The sequence below is a fragment of the Piliocolobus tephrosceles genome, chromosome 15 (genome assembly GCF_002776525.5).
Source record: "Piliocolobus tephrosceles isolate RC106 chromosome 15, ASM277652v3, whole genome shotgun sequence".
In the NCBI taxonomy this organism is placed as follows: Eukaryota; Metazoa; Chordata; class Mammalia; order Primates; family Cercopithecidae; genus Piliocolobus; species Piliocolobus tephrosceles.
Window position 1 is genome coordinate 20,261,516 of NC_045448.1, and position 25,620 is coordinate 20,287,135.

At 38.6% G+C, this 25,620-nt stretch overlaps 1 protein-coding gene across 13 annotated transcripts in view; it reads right to left on the reverse strand.

The window, feature by feature from the left end:
* PUM2 (pumilio RNA binding family member 2) overlaps positions 1–25,620 on the reverse strand; it is a 105,115-nt gene that overhangs the window by 37,249 nt on the left and 42,246 nt on the right. For 11 of the 13 annotated variants that reach the window (XM_023230067.2, XM_023230068.2, XM_023230060.2 and 8 more), the window contains 4 exons: positions 15,470–15,595; positions 12,579–12,721; positions 8,578–8,716; positions 109–252 (listed from right to left, as the gene is read on the reverse strand). In XM_023230067.2, the coding sequence (XP_023085835.1) occupies positions 109–252; positions 8,578–8,716; positions 12,579–12,721; positions 15,470–15,595 (552 nt within the window). The remainder of the gene's footprint in view (positions 1–108; positions 253–8,577; positions 8,717–12,578; positions 12,722–15,469; positions 15,596–25,620) is intronic. The other 2 variants (XM_023230071.1, XM_023230062.1) reach the window with 1 other exon arrangement.

Below are 25,620 nucleotides of genomic sequence, written 5' to 3' on the forward strand. Positions count from 1 at the left end.
AATAAATTTCAGATACTTCTTTAAACCAGCCAGGAAATTATTCTATATTTAAAAAATGAGATCTCAACACCAGAAAAATATTATCCTAAAAATGTCAGTTACACTTACCAGCTTGTGCTGCTGCTGAACTAATTAAAACAGGTGTTGGAGCCATTAACCGAACTGGAGTTCCAAGGCCAGTCCTTGCTCCAGGGCCAACCACTAAGGCACCAGTCTGATCATAATAGGCAGTTGGAGCTAATACTTGATAGCCTAAATAAAATAAATGTTCACTAATGAAAGCACTTATTACAAAAACATGCATATTTATTTTCCCCTGCATTTGTAATTTTTCAACTAGAAAACATAGCTATTTGTATTATCACTATAAAATCCTCAGTTAATATATGCAAAGCAACACATTTGACAAGGTCTTACTAAATATATGAAAAAGTAATAGACTGTCATTAAACATTTTTTCTCTAAATTTTACTTAGGGGCCACAAAATGAAGAGGTATTTTCCTTAATATAGAAACTACAGGCTATGAAGGAAGGGCTGATATTAGAAAAAAATATCACCATTTAGTCCTTCGAAGAGGAAGGATTAAAAAAACTGGGAATAGCGAGGTAGAACACTGTATGAAATGTTTACTATGCAATTTCATTGAAGTTCAAAACCAAGTGTCTTATTACCAGCATTCCCTTAGATTTTCATTTATAACCATCTCTTTAAAAACTTAAGCCAAGGCCGGGCGCGGTGGCTCAAACCTGTAATCCCAGCACTTTGGGAGGCCGAGACGGGCGGATCACGAGGTCAGGAGATCGAGACCATCCTGGCTAACATGGTGAAACCTCGTCTCTACTAAAAATACAAAAACTAGCCGGGCGAGGTGGCAGGCGCCTGTAGTCCCAGCTACTCGGGAGGCTGAGGCAGGAGAATGGCGTAAATCCGGGAGGCGGAGCTTGCAGTGAGCTGAGATCAGGCCACTGCACTCCAGCCCGGGCGACGAGACTCTGCCTCAAAAAAAAAAAAAAAAAAAAAAAAAAAAGAAAAAAGACTTAAGCCAAACATTCTATTTGTGAAGATTCTCAAGCTAGAGTTTAATTAAAAATCACACAGGCTTTAGTTTTACTGTAGCCTTAAGCACAAGGTAGGTAAATCTGCAATCTTCACAACTAGTGGAGAATAAAGTTAACTTTTTAGCAGATTTTCTTAATGGAGATTCCCTGTTGAACCAAAAACACAGAAAATGATTTAAGTAAGTATTTTGTTAATTCTCCTAAGGATGGTATACAAGCATCACTCTGGAATCATAGGAGAGAAGTTAACTATATACACTGTGGATACTTTAGAACAATAAGAATAAGGCTTTATTCTTTTCTGGAACACAGTTGAGAAAGGCTGCCTTATAAAGCAACAAAACCTGAGGCCCAATAACCTTACAACTATCAGCAAAAAAATATACTAGCAACTGTTTTTTCCCTTAAAGAGTGCTGTCTTGCTCTGTTGTCTAGGCTGGAGCACAATGGCATAATCATAGCTCACTGCTGCCTCGAACTCCTGGGCTTACATGATCCTGCTGCCTCAGCATCCTAAGTGGCTGGGACTACAGGTACATGCTACCAGGCCTGGCTAATTTCTTATCTTCTATAGAAATAGGGCCTCACTATGTTGCCTAGCCTAGTCTTTAACTCCTGGGCCAGCGATCCTCCCGCCTCAGTCTCCCAACTGTGCCTGACCCTTTAAGAAGTTTTTAAAAACACAGACTCTATTGAAATACATTCCAACATCAATTTTAGTCTTATTTTGTTAACACTATGCAGAAATCAGAGTTATAGTAAAATTAGTGATAATGCAGCATGAGCATTTTATTGCCTTTAAACACAGTAGGCTAAATTCAGCTCAAATATAATAAACAATGCTCAGATAAACACTTCACCTACAAGACTGAAACTTCCACATGCACAGGTTGTTTTCAGTAAATACAGTAATTCTGACCAAGAATAAGCAATAGCACACTGCTAATAAAACATCCACATTACTAGTAAATTTCAAGATGTACATACCAGTCAAGAGTCTTAACTAGTATTTGTGGTCTAGTCCTAAATGCAAGGCACACAAAAAATATTCTTGTTCAAAAACATTGTCATTTACTTAACATCTGATTTTGAATGAAAAATAGAAGTAAATCCATTTGGACATTTGGCTAAAAACACTCTACTGACAAATCAAACAGCACTTAACTGCTACTTAACTAAATTTTGCATATATAAATTCCCAGAGACAAAATAATCCAGTCAACTCATCTCTGAAGGCCTGTTCATTAACCTTCTATATCTTTCTCAAATCCATCCATTCTTGTGATGGTTACTTTCCTGTCCAACCAGATTATATGGTCTGCCCTTGCTCTTTTGTTCCGTGTCTATAACACATTCTCCACAGAGACTGTGGTCTGAGATTGATATTAAAAGATATCAATCCACACTCTTGCTCCAAACCTTCCAAAGGGTTTGAAATGAAAAGCAAAACTCTGAATATGGCCCACAACGTGATCTGGTTGGTTCCTGGCTGTCTTTCCAGTTTTACCTGGTACTCATGTACCTATTTTATGTTTTGGGAAAAAAGGGGGTTCAAACTCCTCAGAGGCACCATGCTTCCCCTCAGCACAGGGGTTTGGTGCATTCTGTTCCTTTGTCACAGAATATTTTTTTCCCACTCTCATTCTGTGCTTAACTTAATTTTTCATCAATTCATCAATTTGACAAATATTTATCAAGTGGCTACCACATGCCAGGCCCTATTCTAGGTACTGGGATAAAGCAGGGAAAAATAAGGAAAAATATCCTTAAAGGAGATTATTTTCTGCTTCAAGTGAGATAAATGAAAAATAAGTAAAAAGGTATGTTAGTTTTACATATTAAAAGGAGAGAAAAATCAGACAGGGAAAGTGGAGAGAAGTTATTGGGCAGTGACAATAGTGTTAATAATTCGAAGCTGAGGGTCCTGAAGAATCTCCATAACAAGATGACATACGAGGAAAAATCTAAACTGAGAGAACTAGTGAAGCAGATATCTATAGGAAGACATTTCCAAATAGAAGGAACAGAAAGTAAGCCAGTACGACTGGAAGAGAGACGGAGGGAAGAGTAAGACAGGCAACAGGGGCCAGATCCTTACAGGTCACTGTAATAACTTGAGCTTTTACTTTGACTTCAGGCAGGAAACCATTAGTTTTTAGGAGACGAGTGAATTACTTTGACGCTTCTTACTTCATTTACTTCAGTTACTGTGTAGAGAGAGGACTCCACAGGGGAGAAAAAAGGGACAAGAAGATATGTGAGAACCCAGATGGAAAGCTAATCCAGAGAAGTAATTAGGACCAAGTCAAAATAGAAGTGATGGTACAAAGGTAGTTGAATTTGGAGAGCCCTCAAGATTTGCTGAGATTAGACGTGGAATGTGAGGAAAAAAGGAGTCAAGGATTCCCCTTATTTTTTGGTCTAAGAATTATAAGAACAGAGTTCCTATTTATGATAAAGATGGACATCATAATTTATCCAGTTTACATTTTCTAATTTACTGTCATGAGATTGTTCCTAATAGCTAATGACTGTTTAATTTTCCTGTTATTGGTTATTTATGCCTTCTCTGTTTTGATGAGTCTCTGAGGTTACCAACTTTATTGTCTTTTCAAAGAGGTGGTCAACTTCATTGTCTTTTCAAAGTAATTTCTGGGATAATTATTTTGCTTGTTCTCTATCTCATTCACATCAGCTCCCATTTTTATTATGTACTTCCTTCTACATTCTTTGGTTTTATTCTCTCTCTTTTTTTTTTTTTTTAGTTTCTGGATAAATGCTTAACTCATTCATTTCCAGCCTAATGTTCTAATGTAATCATTAAAACTTATACATTCTCTTATGTTCTGTTTTTGTTCTAATCTACAAGTTTAAATATGTAGCATTTTCCCTATAATTCCATTCAAAAGCTGCTAATTTCCATTGAATTACTGTTTTATCTATGGCCATACAACCGTGATCATGCCTGATCTCGTCTGAATTACCTTTTTGCTACTGAGAAAGTCTGCGACTAAGGTTAGGTGAATGTATCAAGAGTGGGAAAAGGAAAAAAAAAAGACGTAGGGAAGAATGATATAGAAAGACAAGACATGGGGAATTGAAAAACAAAAACTAAAACTAAAAAACATGGTCCTCATACTCAAGAATTACACAATCTAGCAGAGAAGGAAACACACTCCTTAATTCTAAAATGCCACTGACTTTAACATATGACATAGATCTAACAACTTCCCTTCAGAGTAACAAAACTCTCTAACTTTAAGACATTTCCCATCTACAACCACATTAAAGTGTTGTAGAATGGTGAAAATAAACCAAATAGCTAAATGAAATGCAAGGCATACAGAAGTACTAAAGAAAGGTGCGAGTAATATGCCAAAGAAAGCAGACAAGGGAATAATTAACAATTAATGAGCACTGGGAAAGATTGAGGAAAGCTTCATGAAAGGGACCATATTAAGATGAGAAGAAAAGGTAATCATAAAATGTCTATGGGCTGAAATTTTAAAAAGCAAACACTATATACACCAATTTTGTTTAAAATTTATAAAGGGGTATTTTAAGCTGGAAAAAAAAAAGGAACATGAGCTAGGACTAGAGGCATAGAAGTGCATGGTAAGTTTGGATAACAGTATATGGTCTAGTGCATTAAAGCACAGGACTACGAAAGAATTCGAGACATTTGGTAGGCCTATATCTCAGCACTTTGGGAGGCCAAGGCAGGAAAATTGCTTGAGGCCAGGAGTTCAAGACCAATCTGGCAACACAGACACTGCCTCTATAAAAATAAAAATGACCATGAGGCAGAATGGTAAAGAATTGGTAAATCATTGGATGTGGAGGCATAGAAGAAAACCAATAGTTAAAGATAACTTTGAGGTTGAAGCTAAGAGTTCCTAGTTCTAAAGAATAGTAGAGTTAAGTGAAACAAGGTAAACAGTAGACAGGAAAATTTGGAAATGTGAGTTCATTTTCTGACATTTTCAATTTGAGGAGTGCCTGCAACATAAAAGTAGAAATGTTTGGTACAAGGACAGACATGTATGTATTAGGTGTTCAGAAAAGAATTCAAGACGCAGATGTAAACTCACAGGGATGACAGTTGAAAGGATTAATGAAAATATACTCTTCTAAGGAATAAGTGTAAAGGATCTCCATTTTTCCTATCTGAAACCAAAATTCAAAGAGGAAAATAACTTGGGCATGGTTACACAATAGCTATGTGGTGGAAATACAGCAAATCTAACTCTGAAGAAGGGAGCCATTAAGTCAGACTGTCTTTTATATTTAAGGATATATATAGAGGAAGCAGAGACTAATAAAAAAGCAATGAGAGGTGAAAAGGCTACCAGTGAAATACCACTCAGCAGAAAGGAGTTACAAAGAGTTGGACAGAGTCAACAGGGTGAACTGCAACACACTGAGCATAAAAAGATACAGAGGAAATGATAGTTTGTAACTGTCTCTAACTTGTATTAAAGACACTACAAAGGAATTATGGAGGCAGAATTTAAAAGAGGTATGGGGTAGACTATAAATTTTGACTAATAGTCCATGAGAGAAGCAGAGTAGAGATAAAGCTTTTTAGGACTGAACAGGCAGAACAGCACAGTGGGTTGAAAGGAAGGACTGGGAGGGGGAAAGACTTAAGATTCAAGATAGAAAAACAACAGCACACAGGATAAAGCAGAAGAGTGAAGAACAGGACAGTAACTAGGGATCTGATAAAGTACTGAAGAAAGCTAGAAAGAAGAGTTAAAGTATGAGCCCTGAAGGAACATCGATTTTCTCAAGTGAGCCCTTTTTAGTATACACATTAGCTTTATAACTATGTAACTATTTGGATATGGAAAACGAGAATTATTTCATCGTCACAGTCTGGGCAGAATGAAGTAAAGAAGGCATCAAAGAAAGTTTTAGTGTGAAGGGATCATGTGAACAGCCCAAAAGTCACCGAAACATACAAATACAAATTCTAGTAAGGCCCTTCTTATTAGAGTGGTTTTTACATTTATATTTCTAAAAAGGGTAGGGCTGCGTGCAGTGGCTCAGGCCTGTAATCCCAGCATTTGGGAGGCCAAGGTGGGCAGATCACAAGGTCAGGAGTTCAAGACCATCCTGGCCAACATGGTGAAACCCCATGCCTACTAAAAATACAAAAATTAGCTGGGCATTTGTGGCAAGTGCCTGTAATCCCAGCTACTTGGGAGGCTGAGGTTGCAGTGAGCCAAGACTATGGCACTGCACTCCAGCCTGGTGACAGAGAAGCCCCTTCTCTACTAAAAATACGAAGTTGGGCATGGTGGCACGCACCTATGAAGTCTCACCTACTCAAGAGGCTGAGGGAGAGGAATCACTTGAACCCGGGAGGCAGAGGTTGCAGTGAGCCAAGACTGCATGCACCACAGCACTCCAGCCTGGGCGACAGAACGAGACTCTGTCTCAAAAAAAACAAACAAAAATAAAAAAACAAAAAGTTTTACCTATTTTTATCATCACTCAAAAGATACAATCAACTGTTTTTAGACAAATATAGAACAAAAGGTTGCTTTTTTCTAGAATTACTAACAGAATTCACTGTTGAACAGCAGCAAAAGAGAGGAAAAAAGAGCTTACTCAAAGAAGGGAAAGAAGAAATATGAATATAAAACTAAATTGTAAGATCGAAGTTAACAAAATTAAGAGCAAAATACTTTGGTTTTATTTGCTCAGTGGCTCATGCCTATAATCCCAGCACTTTGGGAGCCCAAGGCAGGTGGATCACTTGAGATTAGGAGTTCCAGACCAGCCTGGCCAACACAGTGAAACCCTGTCTCAACAAAAAAATATAAAATTTAGCCGGACATGGTGGTGCACCCCTGTAATCCCAGCTACTCGGGAGGCTGAGGCACAAGAATTGCTTGAACCTGGGAGGCGGATGTTGCACTGAGCTGAGATCGTGCCACTGCACTCCAGCCTGGGTGACAGTGAGACTCCATTTCAATTTTAAAAAAGAAGAAGAGGAAGAAGAAGAAATAAAACTATGAGCTGAATATAAAGAGCAAAGGTATTTATAAGAAATGAGTAATAGGGCCAGCAACAAGAGCCTAGGAGGATCAATGGGTTATAGGTCACAGCAAATACATGCAAGCCAGAGGCACTCTCTCAATTCCAGGTTCCACAGAGAAACTAGTTAAAAGCAGGAAAAACTATTGTACTCCATAACTCCTCTCCCCATTCTACATATAGCTGAAACCTAAGAAGAACCCAAAATAGTCTTAGTGGCCCTCAAAAACTCCCAGCTCACTTCTTTTCAGCCCAACATGCATGTGCCTAAAACAACTTCAGCTTTACAGTCCACTTCTCAAAAGTCTGCTTTTGCCTAAGGTCTCTAATCCACAATGACTCCATGACAGTAGAGTCCAGGAAGCAAAAATATATGGCTGGTGTATAAAAAATAAAACAATGAGAATGCCACCCACTCTACTATCATTTCTACTTCAGGGACAGCATGATGAAAATCTTCTCTTTATCCCGTGAACCACACAAGATGATAAATTCAGATCTTAGAATTCCAGAGAGGAATAAACGTAACTGAAATAGAAATTCTTCAAACAACATACCGAAGTATTTACAAGTACTTAATGTATAAAAGACACCCTCAATCATGCAAGTCATTATTTTTTCCAATACACTGAACATATTTCCTAAATGATCTGAATAGAAAAGTAAACTGCATTACGATTAAATGGAAATTGGAACTCAAATACTATTAATAAGTAACCCACTGATATAGGGACAACCGCTGATATACCAAACATGAAAAAAAGCATACTTAAATCTTCAGAAAAGAACGGCAAGTTATGCCTTATCTATTGATATTCAAATATAGCTTTAAAGTTTAAAAACAAGTGCTGCATTTTTTTCTTAGAAAACAACCTACCTTCCTCTATTATTATTAGTGATCGTTTCACAAAAAAAGTACTTTGTTGCCCTTTCCCAAAAGTTGTACAGTAGCAATAAGTAGAAATTTTATACTGTAATTTTTTTATACTAGGCTTTCATAGACACATTATCGACATTGTTGCTATTAAGTTATACATAATAGCTTTAAATGCTATAAATGGTCTAAACAAAATTAAACAGGGTTCAAAGTAAAAAACATTGGCTGCAAATTCTTCTGGTATTAACTAAACAACTATTCTTACAAGGCAGGAGTGGCAAATAGGTTCTATCTTGCATACCAACTCTCAACAACTGTTTTACTTCTTGAAGCAATATATTAAAAATTCTGGGTTAGGTTTAGATAGATGTTATAAAAAATGGCTGCATTGAGAATTCTGATACATATTTGCCATTCCTGTCATTGACTCTCACAATCAATACTGATTTCAATTATTAGCATCTGAGTTCTAAATATTTTGTTACAGGTTGGCAAGATTTTAAATACAGTTTGATTTTTTTTCACTCTTCAGTGTGAGTACCTATACTTAACATTTTAAATCTATTCAAATTTCCACAAATGACCAATTGTATACCTGGCATGCCAGTAGCAAGACCCTGACCAAAAGCCAAAGTTGGATTTGCTGCTGCAGCTGCCGCAAGTGATTCTGCTTGCTGCCCTTGCTGACCCTGATTGGGAGTAAGAGGACGCTGACCTGCTCCAGCACGGAGAACCTACAAAGGTAAAACGATTTTCTTAAAATCAATATAAAATAATGGATAAGTAAATTTATCTTGGACAACTGTGTATTTATTACAAACAGCATTTGGATATTCTTTAAACATTTACATGCAAGGAAATGTAGATTTAGCATGAAAAATCACAAAATACATTAACATCAAAAACACAATCACTAGCTCTTAACAACTAGAACAATCTATAAAGCAACATGGAGGTTACAGAAAATCTTTGGTTAATAACTATTTCTAATATTTCTGTTCTTTAACAAGGTAGTTTTTTTAAAAAAATAAATAATGAGCTTTTATTATTCTCAACAGCAGAGAAGACTCCAGACTGTTTTCCACTGGAACTGAATCCACACTGTGGAGGGCACAAGCTGTGGCTGGGCCTGGAAGACACGCCTCAGAGATTCCCTCAGTTCTGCCACCTTGTGGAAGATATTTCAAAAGAATGAACGGTAAACTCATGTGACCAGCAGGGAAGACAACATCGAAGAAACTTTCCTGCCTAAAATCAGCCTCTGTCCAGAGCTAGCACATGGAAGGAGACACTCCTTCTCCTGGGGTCACATCTTCACTGGAAGGCAGGTGGGAGCTCACTGCTGTGAGCCACATATCCTCCTCTCTCGGCCTCTCTATGCTGGTACTTTATCTGACTGCATCTTCCTCTGTTCCTTGGCTACAGTGTTTAATTCTTGAGAAGAGAATGTTGAACAAGTCAAGTCCTTGTCACCCTCAGTCAGAACTCTCATTTGACTTGGAAGATTTGTCCTTCCATTTTTTCTTTATCTCTTCCTTCTTCCTTTACTTATGCTTTTCTTTCCTCTTCTTATGCTTGTCTTTCCTCTTCTTTTTCTTGTGTTTCTCTTTATTTCAGAGGAACTGGAGCTGCTCCCATCTTCATCTGAGGTAGAATCCTCCAGTAACTGTCTTAACTGCTGTATCCTTACATCCTTTTCATGTCTTTTATTGCCTCGTATGATGCCATACATGGGATCTCCATGTGCTGCTCTGAACCGTTCTAACTTTTGGTTTTGAGACGGAGTCTCACTCTGTCGCCCAGGCTGGAGTGCTGTGGCCGGATCTCAGCTCACTGCAAGCTCTGCCTCCCGGGTTTATGCCATTCTCCTGCCTCAGCCTCCTGAGTAGCTGAGACTACAGGCGCCCGCCACCTCGCCCGGCTAGTTTTTTGTATTTTTTAGTAGAGACAGGGTTTCACCATGTTAGCCAGGATGGTCTCGATCTCCTGACCTCGTGATCCGCCCGTCTCGGCCTCCCAAAGTGCTGGGATTACAGGCTTGAGCCACCGCGCCCGGCAAGAAGGGCATTCTTTGTCGCCATTTGGTGACCACACCATTTGCAACGCCAACCCAAGCATCCTTTAATCTTGTTGCTTTAGGAATGAATTTTCCATCACCAAGAAATTTTGAAGCAATCCAAAGAAAAGTAATTGCTTAATTTTGACTTCTTTCTCCAGTGGCATCCAAAGTCCCAAAGTCCTTTAGTTGATGTGTGAGCCAGAAGTTCCCTGGCATGTTCATTGCCTGGTACATCTGGCATGCAGTCTCCTGGCTTAGTCTCATCTTCCTTGATAAGCCCAGGAGGAGGTTTTTTTCATAAAAGGACTCCAAGTGCATGAGCTGCGTTGTGCCGCTTTTGCTCCCGGCGCCACTGTCCTGCAACTTGCCCAGGAGGTGGCCAAAATCCTGGCCTCGGCCACTTGATCCCCGCCTCCCTGCAGCTGGCCCCACATCAGTGCACCAAGCCCCCCCAGAGCTCAGTGCTGTAAGACCTGTTGCTAACAGTTGGTAGTTTTTTTTTGTTTTTTTTTTTTAAGATTTGTTTGGGAGTAGGAAGAATGGCAAAATCTTAAAGACTTTAAAATTAGATTTTTTTCTTTTTTTAATCCTTTTTTTTTTGAGACGAAGTCTCGCTCTGTCACATAGGCTGGAGTGCAATGGCATGATCTCAGCTCACTGCAACCTCTACCTCGTGGATTCAAGTGATTTTCCCACCTCAGCCTCCCCAGTAGCTGGGACAACAGGTGCATGCCACCACACCTGGCTAAGTTTTTGTATTTTTAGTAGAGATGGGGTTTCACCATTTTGGCCAGGCTGGTCTCAAACTCCTGACCTCTGCACCTGGCCTAAAATTAGATTTTATTAAAATTATTTTCTAGGCTGGGCATGGTGGCTCACACCTGTAATCCCAGCACTCTGGGAGGCCAAGGCGGGTGGATCACCTGAGCTCAGGAGTTCAAGACCAGCCTGACCAACATGGAGAAACCCCGTCTCTACTAAAAACACAAAATTAGCCGGGTATGATGGCAAGCACCTGTAATCCCAACTACCTGGGAGGCTGAGGCAGGAGAATTGCTTGAACCCAGGAGGTGGAGGTTGTGGTGAGCTGAGATCACTCCATTGCACTCCAGCCTGGGCAACAAGAGCGAAACTCCACCTCAAAAAAAAAAACGGAAATACGGAAATATTTGGCAAATAAGGTATGAATTTGTTATGAGACTGCTGTAGACCAAATCAAGTTTTCAGGATTCAGAAGCCTTAATAAGAGTAAAAGCTGCTTTTAAACATAATATTTGAAAAATAACACAAGATTATATCAAAACAAAGTGGAAACTTAGTCTGGTCAAGGTTTACTATTCTGGAATACATAGCTGCTGTAGCAATCATATACAAGCATGATAAACTTAATCATTAATTTTACACTACTCAGGACAAGAGGGAGTCATTTTAAGTCCCTCTCTGTAAGAATCAAACACAGGTGTGTATATTTTAAGCTAATGTGACATTATGTTTGTCCAAAGATACAGATTAAAAAATAATTTATTAAACAATGAAGTGATATGATGTCCAAGGACCGAGCCAAAAACAGCTTCAACAGAGCATCTATTTAGAATCAAAATATATTAGCCGAGGGCGGTGGCTCATGCCTGTAATCCCAGCACTTTGGACGGCTGAGGTGGGTTGATTACTTGAGGCCGGGAGTTCAAGACCAGCCTGGCCAACATGGTGAAACCCCACCTCTAATAAAAATAGAAGAAATTAGCTGGGTGTGGTGGTGCACACCTGTAATCTCAGCTACTTGGGAGACTGAGGTATAAGAGTCGCTTGAGCCCAAGGTGGAAGTTGCAGTGAGCTGAGATCATGCCACTACACTCCAGCCTAGGCGACAGAGTAAGACTGTCAAATAAATAAATAAATAAATAAATAACATATATTAAAGGAAATTCAAAATAAAGTTTAACTGTCAAGTAATACCATGGTGCTTCTTTGGTATAAATACAATGAACCCGACAGCCAGAATCCTGATATTTATTATAGTGTTTTTAGATTTATCAAGTTAGTTCTTTTGAAAAAGGCTGAAATTTTAAAGATATAAACATCTTTCTTTTTCTAGAAATTAAAGCTAACCTTTAGTGAAAATACATTATCATTTCTTGCTTAAAAATATAAAATACCTATTAATCTCTTTTTACTGGTCAGAAACATGTTAACATTTAAAATTGTAATTTAAATACCTGGAAAAATATGAAGGAATAATCATTTTGATAGGAACATTATTAACATAGTAATAAGTGAGGAAAAGAAATTTAGAAACTGCTAGATTTCAAGATCGCAAAATAACAGAAACACAGAAACTGAATACAGCCATATCTTTTAAATTCATAAAATAGTGACTAGGAAAAAAAAAAATCCCACGCATAAATACTTGTGTATCAACTATATGCCGGGTGTCATGTTACATAGGAAACATAAGTCGAAAAACACAAATCTTAAACATTAGGGGCTCAAAGAATTTCAAAGAATACTTGGTATTACTTTATAGAAGGAAGGCCTACCTGTTGCTGTCCAGGCTGAGCTTGTGATGCTGCTTGCTGATTGGCTGTGTTATTTGCCGCAGCTGCAGCTTGCTGCTGAAATAAGTTGGCTGGATACACCCCCCATGGAACGCCGTAATACTGAGGTGGAACCACTGCTGGACCTGAACCCCACACCCGACCCCCGAAAAAAAAATTACTGATTTTACAGAGACATGAGGTTAGTTACCTATGAGACGTGAGGTTAGTTACCTATCATTAGATTATAAACCTATCATTAGATTATAAAAGGGGGCAGAAAGAAGACTTAGAGAAGAACATGTCTTTATAATAAAAAACAAAGTATTGATGGGTGACAGCAACGGTCTTAAAAGATAAGAATCCAACCTCAAGGCTACCAATAAACTGATAGGACACTTAACCATCAATCTAACATTTAACAAATGCCAATTTTTGGGTCTGACACTACACAGATAAGATATTCAGAGAACACAGCTTCCATAAAATTAAGATTTTTTAAATGCTCAATTCATTACTTCTCTCAGAATTTTGACAACTGAGATGGATTACAAAATAATTTTTAAATATTTTACTTTCCAATCTATAACACAAAACTGAGGAACATTCTGGTACCAAGCATGCTACAATGGTAATTGAATTGAAAACCTTAAAATTTAAAATATTTTTCATATTTCGCAGTTAGTCACAATTCTCACAGAACAATTGCAAATTATAAGAAAACAAATGAGACGTCAGCATTTATGTGGTTAGGAATATGAAACTGAGTCAAGACAAGAAAGCACCAGATAATACAAGCACAAAGAAAAATATAAGACAAACTAGGAAAATAAGAATAAATTGTTCCTGCTCTAGTCTACTTTATTCAAGAGAATATTTGATTCCTGGAGAGTAAGTAGTTGATGTACAAAAAGCTTCACCATTAAAATGATGAATAAAATGTCATGATTCCTGACTTACATAACAAATATGTCCTAAAATGTTATCAGTGGAATTTTAGGACATCTTTATTTGTATTTATACATTTTTAAAAGTCAAACTCTCGGTTTCACGTTGCATTCAAAGGGGAAAAAAGCCCAGTATATTTGACTGAATCACTAAAATAAAAAGTTTTTATTTCTATAGATAGCCAGGTAAGCTGAACCTGAAATGAGGACTATTAAAACACTGCATAGAGTTTACAAAACAAGGATACATTGTACAAATAAAATCAAGATACACTGTAAAAAGGGTACACTGTTAAAAATAAAACAATGAAAAGAAAAGGATACATTGTAAAAAAATAAAATAAAAAGGATACATTGTAAAAATGAAAGGATACATTGCAAAAAATAAAAGTTTTGTAAACTCTATTCATGACATCTACCTAGAAACTCATCCAACCTAGCCAGAAGCCTGAATTTATTAACATGCTGAAATTATAATATTTTGGATACATTGAGACAAATTAAAGAGTATTACTGAACATAATTTTATTGTTTTTTACTTTTTTAATGTGGCTACTACAAAATCTTAAACTACATTTTCTGGCTCACATTGTATTTCTATTGGACAATGCTGGTCCTAGAAAACCTAAGTCCAAAATACATAGAATACTTATACACAAACTAAACGACCTCTTAAAGTTACTTCTATCAGACCCACAGTTTAGTGGTTCTCTGTATTATACCAACACTTTACGTACTAACATCCAGTTAAATGGCACCAGAAAAGCTCACATCCTTATAGAATCACATCCAAGCCCACACCAAAAGCTAATGAATGACAGTTTACTTTCATTCTGGTAGCTCAGTTATCAAGTATAAATTTGAAATTTCTTCCCCATTTTTTAAAACAAGATCTTCACTTTAAAAGTCAGTCTCCTAGGAAAAGACTGACTGTCAGAAGTGGATTTCAAACTGATTAGTGACAATATTTCAGTGAAGATATCGCTCAAAGCAAAAAAAAAAAAAAAAAAAAAAACCAGTGACAGCCTCAAGTTTTGAAAGTCAGCCTATTAGCAGACTCATTCCAATAAACAAAATTCTAAGGCAGACATCAACCTATTTTTGTCTGTATAATCAATATAAACAATGCCTCAGACTAACTCATTTCTGTCTTTGTAGACACCTCAACCTAAAACGAACTCTTCCCAACAACCCCAACTAAGATCAGCCAATTGCTTTGTTCAAATAAGACTGTGCCTGATCAGCACACAACTTTTCCTTACTTATACAGACAATAAATACAGCTTTTTTGTTGTTGTTTTTGTTTTTAGACAGTCTCACTCTGTCGCCCAGGCTGGGCGCTTTGGCATCCCAAAGAGCTAGGATTACAGGTGTGAGCCACCGCACCTGGACAGCTTTGGCTTTTATTTCAGATTCTGAGTGACAGTCTCAGGCTGAGCAGTTTTTAGTAAGTTCTTTCTAACTTGATCCAAACGTTTTGTCCCCCAGCTTGATTGTACATTTTAGCATGCTCGAGAAATTTTAGATACATATTTTCTCAGAATTACCATATCTGTTTACCTTACTCTATTCTATCCCTGACCTATATATGCAGGACACCTACCTTTATTTTATTTTCTGAGAAGTAATTTTACTTTGCATTGTCTCTGTGGGTAATGGGGTTGGTCATTAAAATGGAGATTCGTGGTTGACAACAGATTTCTAAAACTATAAAGCTGAAATGTAAGCCAATCACGTATACGAGGAAAAGTTATTGTGTAAGCGTTTCCCTGAAGCATTACAATTGAAAAATAATACTAACTTCCTGGAAACTTTAGTTCATTCTGGATAATGTTTCAGTTTTTCTCAGGAATTTCAAATTGCCCAAATAGATAGAAATAAAGCTTACACCCAAAACTAAATACGTTAAAAAGCAGATATAATAAAGATAAACGAATGGTATGTTACCTGCTAATGTAGCTGCTGCAGCCAATCCTGCTGCAGTATACGGATCGGTCCCTGGAGGAGCAGCACTAATAATGTATGGATTTGGCACAAATGCAGCTGGAGCAAGGCCTGCTGAGAATACACCAGCTATATTTTAAAAGGGGAGAAATAATAAACAACAATGTAAAGTACGATTTTTTTCATTAGATAAAAAACATTTCTACTCTGAATCTGGTGTGGAATGGGGGCAGGGAGTAGAGTGAGCATAATGGTTACATTTTTACTAAGTGACCTTGGGCATGTACCACTAATTCTAAAGTTTTCATTTAAGAAACAGCTGTTTTGTAGAATTGCTGTGAGAATTAAATGTAATACCGATTATGACATAACTGTACTGTCTCTAGGGGTATGTTATAGAAAATAAAAATATAAATTCAAAAATAAAAAGTAAATGACTGCACAGTATTAGCAGGAGACTGGCACAAAATAAATGTGAGAGCTAGAACTGCTACTGGTAAATAGTAGCTTTTCACTCCATCTTACAAAATCACATTATGAGGTAGCGGTTCAGTGAGGCAGGAATATACAACCTGCCCTCACAAAGCACTCCATCTGGTGAGAAAAACAGGTATATTAGCAAACAGAATATAGCATATTAAGTGCTCTGGGCACAGAGAGGAGAAACATCATAAACTTTGGAAGGGGTGAGTAAAATGAATGAGGTATAGTGTAAGATAAAATAAAACTGGAGCTATAACCATCATGAAGACCAATGAAGAGCTTCCTGGCTCATGCTAAGTAGTTTGGACTTTACCCTACAGTCAATAGGGAAACAAGAAAGAGCTGAAACGCCAGTTACGCTCACTTTTGAGTGTAACATATGTTCACCATATGAATTTAGTAAAGGCTGAAAAAGATCTAAAAATATACATTTGCAGTACTCATTCAAGAGAGAAGAAACTCTCAGATGTTGAGGAATCACTGTGTAGGTCTTTCAACCATAGCTACTGGAAAAAATTACTTCACAAGATCCTGTCTCAAAAATAAATAAAAAATAATAGGCCAGGTGTGGTGGCTCGTCATGCTTGTAATTCCAGCGCTTTTGGGAGGCCGAGGTGGGTGGAACAACCGAGGTCAGGAGTTCAAGACCAGCCTGGCCAACGTGGTGAAACCCCGTCTCTACTAAAAATACAAAAAAATTAGCTGGGAGTGGTGGCAGATGCCTGTAATCCCAGCTACTCAAGAGGCTGAGGCAGCAGAAACACCTGAACCCCGGAGGGAGAGGTTGCAGTGAGCCGAGATCACACTACTGTACTCCAGTCTGGGCAAGAGGACGAGACTCTATCTCAAAAAACTAAAAATAAAAATAATAAATAGTAATATTTTTAAAAAGTATTCAAAAGGAAAATACATCTTGCTAGGCCTTAAAATCAAAATTCAGGCTCCCGAAGAGGGGCACGCCCAGGGAGGGCATGGAAGCTCCGCACCCCTTCCTCCATACCTCGCCATGCCCAGCAGCTCTGTACACCTGTATCCTTTACTGGTTTATCTTTCGTAATAAACCAGTAAAAGTAAGTGTACTGTGAGGCACTCCAGCAAATCAAACCCAAAGAGGGGTTTGTGGGAACTCCAACTTGAAGCCAGTCGGTCAGACGTTCTGGAGGCCCAGACTTGCGACTAGTGTTGTGTTGGGGGTGGAAAGCAGTCTTGGAGACTGAGGCCTCAACTTCTGGGATCTGACACTGTCTCTGGGTAGACAGCAATGGAACTGTATTAGAGGACACCCAGCTGGTGTCTCCTGTTTGGTGTGTGGAGAAAACCACCTACACATGGGCCACAGAAGTAGTCTATGTTGTCACAGCTTGAGAGTAGAGGAAAAACAAGGTTTTAGGCCAGGCATGGTGGCTCACACCTGTGATCCCAGGACTTTGGGAGGCCGAGGTAGGCGGATCACTTGAGGCCAGGAGTTCAAGACCGGCCTGGCCAACAGTGAAACCCCGTCTCTATTAAAAATATAAAAATTAGCTGGGTGTGGTAGTGCATGCCTGTAATCCTAGCTACTCGGGAAGCTGAGGCATGAGAATTGCTTGAATCCAGGAAGTGGAGGTTGCAGTGAGCCAAGATCATACCACTGCACTCCAGCCGGGCCAACAGTGTAAGACTCTGTCTCCTAAATAAATAACAACAACATAGTTTTAGAGTTTTCCCTATATAAAATCATTTTCTATAGCCTATTTAATTTTAAAAAAATACAAGCCTCAACACTGATTTCATGTCTAGGCACAACACAGCCATTTAAGAAACCTGCTTTTATCTATGAAAAGAGTCAAACTCGGTGAATTATTTGAAGAGATTTATTCTGAGCCAAATATGAGGGCTCTAGGTACATTTTAAAATTTTCTGGTTGACAAATTGGTTGAGTTTCTCTAAAGACCTGGGATCAACAGAAAGGAAATGCTTGGGTTGCGATAAGAGGTTGTGGAAACAAAAGTTTTATCATTCAGATGAATCTTCCAGATAGCAGGCTTCAGAGAGAATAGACTCTGTTCCTTATCAGACTTAAGGTGTGCGTTGCTGTTAATGCTGGAGAGGTATAATGAAGCATGTCCAACCCCCACTTCCCATCATAGCCTGAACCAGTCTTCCAGGTTTTTTTTTTTTTTTTTCCCGAGACGGGGAGTTTTGCTCTTGTTGTCCAGGTTGGAGTGCAGTAGCATGATCTTGGCTCACCGCAACCTCTGCCTCCTGGGTTCCAGTGATTCTCCTGCCTCAGCCTCCCAAGTAGCTGGGATTACAGGCATGTGCCACCACACCTGGCTAATTTTGTATTTTTAGTAGAGACGGGGTTTCTCCATGTTGGTCAGGCTGGTGGCGAACTCCCGACCTCAGGTGATCTGCCTGCCTCGGCTTCCCAAAGTGCTGGGATTACAGGCGTGGACCATTGCACCTGGCCTCAAGTTAAATTTTAAGAGCACCCTGGCCAAGGAAGAAGTCCATTCAGATGGTTGCTGGGGGCTTTAGAATTGTATTTTGGTTTATACTTCTTATGAAGAAAATATGAGTTAAACTATGAGTTCAATAAAATCCTTTCATTTTAAAGTCATGTGTTGAGTCCTATTTTTAACTATGCCCTAGGTCAAAAAGGTTGCAAGATTCCACTCAGGTTAGTGAAAATAAATCTCCCCAAAATCACCAAGCCAAAAAGAAAAGCTAGGAATTGCATTGGGCAAATCCTGCCTCCCATTCTATTCCTAAATAAGATAGCTATAAAGATTGAAAGAGAGAAAAAAAGCTACATATCTGCCTCACAGTTTGCCCGCAAGAAAATTTCTCATGGACAAAGGACAGGCAGAGCTCAAAGTCATCCCTCTGCTCACATGAGAAAAAAGCATATCTGATTTCTTCACTAAGCCAGACTAACGCATAAGTGATTATTCCTGTAAATTGTGCATTCAGTGAAAAACTAATCAGAAACTCAAAAGAATGCAATCATTTGTCTCTTATTTACCTATGCCTTGGTAGCCTCCACCCAGCTTCCAGTTGTTCCATATTTCCAGACCAAACCACTGCACATATTAGGCATACTGACTGGTATCTCACGTCTCCCTAAAATGTATAAAACTAAGTTGTGCCCCAACCACCTTGGGCACATGTTGTCAGGACCTCCTGAGGCTGCGACACGGGTATGTCCTTAAACTTGGCAAAATAAACTTTCTAAATTGATTGAGACCTGTCTCGGATATCTTTCGGTTTGCAGCTTCATCTATCATGAATTATCTTTAGCACAAAAGTAGAAAACAATGTATTAGGATTCCTGTTCTACTTATAACACTAAAAAATCTAAAAGTCAGGATAATTTAATATTTTATAGTTATATGATAAAAAGATTATTAAAAATTCAAATACTGGAAGATATAAAGAGGAAACTGAAAATCCTCATGTAACCTTTCCTGATATGTTATACATACTTTTAAATGCTTACATACTCATACATTTTGTACTCTAAACTATAACAGTACTTTAATACACTTTTTCACCTACTAATTAGTATCATAAATCTGTCTACAGATACATACCTAGCTCATCCTTTTTTTTTTTCCAGACAAGGTCTTGCTCTGTCATCCAGGGTTGGAGTGCAGTGGCATGATCATGGCTAATTTCAGCCTTCACCTCCCAGGCTCAAGTGATCCTCCCACCTCAGTCTCCTAAGTAGCTGGGACCACAGGTAAGCACTACCATACCTGGCTAATTTTTCTAGAGACAGGGTTTCGCCATATTGCCCAAGCTGGTCTGAAACTCCTGGGCTCAAGCGATCCACCCTCCTTGACCTCCCCACAACACTGGGATTACAGGCATGAGCCACTGTGCCCAGCCACTCATTCTTTTTAATGGCTACATATTATGTACTCTTCTGTATAGAAGGAACATGATACTATCAGTCTACTACCTTTACATATTTAGACGGTTCATAATCTTTTGCTATAAATAAATAATGCTATTATCCCTTTAGATACATAGGTGTGTACATTACTATATCCTTACAAAAATTTACTTCAACGAACAAAAACAAATTCTCTTTTTTAAGAGATGATGTCTCACTATGTTGCAGAGTTCATGCTGATCTCGAACTCCTAGGCTCAACTGATGTTCCCGCCTCAACCTCTAGTAGCAGAGAATAAAAGCAGGTGCCACCACATCTGACTTTTCTGTTTTTGTCATATAAATTACTGATCCACTTTTATAGATTATTTTCCAGGAAAACCGTACCAGTTTAGATTCCAAAAGTATGAGTGCCACTTACAATCCTGCCAAAACAGAACATTGTCAAACATTTTGAAGACTCACCAACCTAATAGGTAAATTAAAAATTAAATCTTTTCTGCTTTTGTTTTACTCATTAAAATTTTCAATCCATTAGGAATGAGACCCAATAACCCCCACAAGCTATTTTCCAAATAATCATTCTTTTGGCAGTGATTTGAAATTCATCTCACCACTCTACCCTAAACAAGCAAGCATGCACACACAGATCTATTTCAAAGTAATCTTGTTCAATGATCTACTCATACATTTTGAGTCCAGTATCACACTATTTTAATAGTCATAAGTAATAATTGTTTTAAAAAATGGAAACCGTGCTCCAAAAAAGTTAAAGAAAGCAGTGAATAATGAAAATTCAAAGTAATCTTGTTCAATGATCTACTCATATATTTTGAGTCCAATACCACAATATTTTAATCATCATTAGTAACAATTGTTTTAAAAAACTGAAACTGCGCTCCAAAAAGTTAAAGCAGTGACTAATGAAAATTCCTGAGTTTGCAGGATGGTAGATAGGAAAAGAATGAATCTGTAGAAAGAAATGCAGAAACTCTCTGCTTATAAGATAACACAACTGGCTAATATCAGTTAAAACCAACATGGCTGACTGTAGTCTGTGCAGAACAAGCTTGCTGACATCACAGCCCAAATTTCCACCACGTTTCATACTAACTCTCCTGCAATCTGCACATGCGACCCATCGGGAGGCATGAAGAGATAGCTGTGCATGCATGCTAAGGACTTTCCAGGCCTCCCCTTTTCTTCCACCAATCACTTAATAATCTCAAAATCCATCCCCTAAGTCCTTTTTAATAAAAATTGCTCCCTTAAAGCCAGCACAGGGAGATAAAATAGAGCTGGACTCCTGTCTCCTTGTTGGTTGACCTACAAAAAAAGCTTTTCTTTTCTCAAAAACATGGTCGACAGCATTGCCTTCTACTGCATCAGGCAGTGAGCCCTTTTGCTCGGAAACAGTATGGTTGAGCAAGTCCTCCTCTTCCACTTTAATTTTAGTTTTCCATTAATTTTCTAGTTTTTCTGGGAGGATTGCTTGAGCCTGGGAGGTCGAGGCTGCAATCAGCCATGATCATGCCACTGCACTCCAAGCCTGGGTGACAGAAAAGTACCATTTATTTTTCTGAGATAAACATCAAAATCAAGCTTTCAAGTTTAAAAAAAAAAAAAAAACCTGCTCGGATTCTGACCAAGAGTATATTAAATACGCACATTAATTTAGGGAGAACTGACATTTTTATAATGCTGAGTTTTGCCCAGAAAAAAATCACATGTCTCCATTTATTCAAGACTTCTAGGAAAGTTTACAGTTTTCTTTACAAATACTTTGTACTTACTTACTCTCTAATTCATTCAATAGCTTTTCATTTCTCCTTTATATATCCCATGTCTTGATTATCGCAGGGAATTTCAGTGTTCTGGGCGACCAACTACGTTTTATTTCCTAATTCATTTAGTGGTAGGTGATAGCCAATAATGCAGCTCACCTAGAACTATTTTTTCATTGACTTATTTACAAGACCATGAAATGGATCCTTTTCACAGCAGTCTGTTAAGACTTTGGATGATCTCTGATGGCTCACGTCTTTTATCTCTTAAGGTTCGGAATACACTCTTACGTTCTTTGCACTTTCAAGTTCCCTTCCCTATCTTAGAACCCTGCGACATGTTTTCTGGCTGATCCTTCTTGTTTGTACTGTCATTTTTGTTTGGAACATTATTTTACATGAGAGTTTCTCGTGCACTCAATTGTCCACTATGTGGTATCAGAATTATTGCCTCAACTACATACTATAGGGTCAAATCTCCAAGCCAAGTCCTTTATTAGCTGGGGGCGTTCTTACATGGTTACTATAACTCAAACCCCAATGCCTGTACTGCATAGGCCCCTTTTTGTTTGTTTATTCCTCTTCTAGCCATCTGCAGGTCACCTGGCTTTATTCCCAATTTACCCCCGTATGGATTCTCCCTCAACTCTTTGTACTCTAGGAACTCCCCAATCAACTACACAACCCTGCCTTTTTGTTTTCATCCTATCCTATTATTTCTATCTGGTCGAGTACATGGGTTAAGCCTGTGTCTTATCTATTTTTGTACAAACTAGCTAAGAATAGTTTTAGTATTTTTAAATAGTTCAAAAAAATAAAATTCAAACATATGAAAATCATTTGAAATTCCTATTTCAGTACCCATAAGTGAAGTTTTACTGGAACACAGCAATATTTACGCATCACCTAATGACCATTTTCATGCTTTACCAGCACAGTGGAGTAGTCGTGACTGAACTCATATGGGATGCAAAGCTTTAAATATTCAACAGCCCTTTGTAGAGAAGACATTTGTCGACTCACACTCTAAAAATTTTCCACATATAGTCACTGTGCATTTAAAATGTGACTAGTTTGAGATCAGCTATATTCAAAGCTGACTTGAGATCAGCTATATTTCAAAAACAATATGAAGAAAAGAATGCAAAAATTCTCATCAGTAAGTTCCATATTGATTACATTTTGCAATATTTTGGATACGAGCTAAATAAAATATTCAAATTAATTTCACCTATTTTTAATTTTTAAAAATATGATTACTAAATAACTGCAAATTATATGGTACATATTATACATTTTTCTATTAACTAGTCCTTTTCTAAATGAGCTACTGGCCAGCTAAGAGGTAACCAGGCAAACTTGGATCAAAAAGATTGTCAACAATGAATACGCTTAACTGTGGAATTGAGTTAAAATGTGGGGCCAATTTTGATAAATTATGCTTTCTAAGTTTTCAAATTTATTTATTTATTTATTTATTTATTTATTTTTTTTTGAGATGGAGTCTTGCTCTGTCGCCCAGGCTGGAGTGCAGTGGCCGGATCTCAGCTCACTGCAAGCTCCGCCTCCCGGGTTTACGCCATTCTCCTGCCTCAGCCTCCCGAGTAGCTAGGACTACAGACGCCCGCCACCTCGCCCGGCTAGTTTTTTGTATTTTTAGTAGAGACGGGGTTTCACCGTGTTAGCCAGGATGGTCTCGATCTCCTGACCTTGTGATCCGCCCGTCTCAGCCTCCCAAAGTGCTGGGATTACAGGCTTGAGCCACCGCGCCTGGCTTCAAATTTATTTATATTAGGTTTCACACACAAAAAAGTTCTGCCACATCTTTAAAGATTACTTGTCCAATATTATTAAAATACTCTAAGGCATTAAAATAAAAGAGAAATAGCTGGGCTGGGTGCAGTGGCTCATGTCTATAATCCCAGCACTTTGGGAGGCCAAGTCAGGTGGATTACTTGAGCCCAGGAGTTTGAGACCAGCCTGGGCAATAGGGTGAATCCCCATCTCTACAAAAAATGCACCAGGCATCGTTGGTCCAGCCTATAGTCCCAAGTTACCCTGGAGGCTGAGATGAAAGGATTGCTTCAGCCTAGGAAGTTGAGGCTGTACCACTGCACTCCAGTCTGGGTGACAGTAAGACGCTGTCTTTGAGGGGGAAAAGAAAAAAGAAAGATCTATCTAAAATTATTTTTGTGAAGCAAGAATGCTGACACCAAAAAATGTGAAAAACCTGCAAATACAGAGACTAATTTCAGCTAACTATATAGATGCAAAAATCCTAAATGAAATACTAGCACATTGAAAGAGTATGTTGAAAGAAATAATAATTGTTATATACAAGTCTTTTTATTCCAAGAATGGGAAGATGATTCAACTATTTTAAATTATCACTCATGAAATCTGATATCTGGTACTTGAGTTTTCATAGATAACACTTTAAAGCTACAATGAAAGACAGGAAGAAAGTCATTTACGATAACAAAACATAAAATAAACTTATAATAAAATATGCAAACCCATGTAAGAAAAATTTTGAAGTACTCAAATGACACTACAGTAAACTTGAACAAAAATAAAGACACATCATGCCCTGGACAAGAATACTAGATGTCAGCAGGGCACGGTGGCTCACGCCTCTAATCCCAGCACTTTAGGAGGTTAAGGTGGGTGGATCACTTGAGCTCAGGACCAGCCTGGGCAACATGGCGAAACCCTGTCTCTACAAAATATTAGCCAGGTGTGGTGGCGTGCGCCTGTGGTCCCAGCTACTCAGGAGGCTGAGGTGAAAGGATCACTTGAGCCTGGAAGGCAACAGTTGCAGTGAGCCAAGACTGCACCACTGCACTCCAGGGTGGGTGAAACAGTGAGACCCCTTGTCAAAAAAACAACAAGAACAACAACAACAACAAAAGCTGATGCTTGATGTCATAAAGATGTCAAATTTCCCTAAGTAAATTACAAAATTTAATCCTATCTTCTGGAAGTAGATAAGCTAATTTTGAAGTTCATACAAAAAGGCAAATAAGCAAGAACCAAAATCTTAAAACTCCAAAAAAGAAGAGTAATAGACATTTAGCCTGCCAAATATTATAACATAAAGCCTCAAGAAACAAAAACTGTTGTGCTGTCCATGAATAGACAGAAATCAGTACATTTCTAACATAAGAGGACAAATGAGGGATAAAGGGGGTGGGGAAAAAAAGAGGAAAGAGAGAGGGAAAAAGAGGAATGAAACAGGGCCAGAGTACATGCTACAATTGGCACTCATCTATATATGTGGACTTTTTTTTGTTTTTTGAGCGGAGTCTATCTCTGTCACCTAGGCTGGAAGGCAGTGGTGCAATCTTGGTTTCCTGCAGCTTCTGTCTCCCAAGTTCAAGCAATTCTCCTGCCTCAGACACCCAAGTAGCCGGGATTACCGACTCCCACTGCCACGCCCAGCTAATTTTTCTAATTTTGCAGAGACAGGGTTTTACCACGTTGGCCAGGCTGGTCTCAAACTCCTGACCTCAGGTGATCCACCTGCGTCAGCCTCCCAAAGTGCTGGGATTAAAGGAGGGCACCACCGTGCAGCCTGATATTTTTGATGAAAACAAAAAATAGGCCAGACATGGCGACTCACACCTGCAATCCCAGCACTTCGAGAGGCCGGGGGGGGGGGGGGGTTGATCACCTGACATCAGGAGTTCGAGACCAGCCTGGCCAACATGGTAAAATCCCCATCTCTACTAAAAATACAAACATTAGCCGGGTGTGGTGGCAGGCACCTGTTATCCCAGCTACTCAGAAGGCTGAGGCAGGAGAATCTCTTGAACCCAGGAGGTGGAGGCTGCAGTGAGCCGAGATGGTGCCACTGTATTCCAGCCTGAGTGAGAGTGAGACTCTGTCTCCAAAACAAACAAACAAACAAACAAACAAAAAAAACCGAAAAATAAAAATTAGGGCTTACGAAGCCTTACTGCACTAACATGGAACAATATGACATTAAGGAAAGAGAACCCCCTTCCA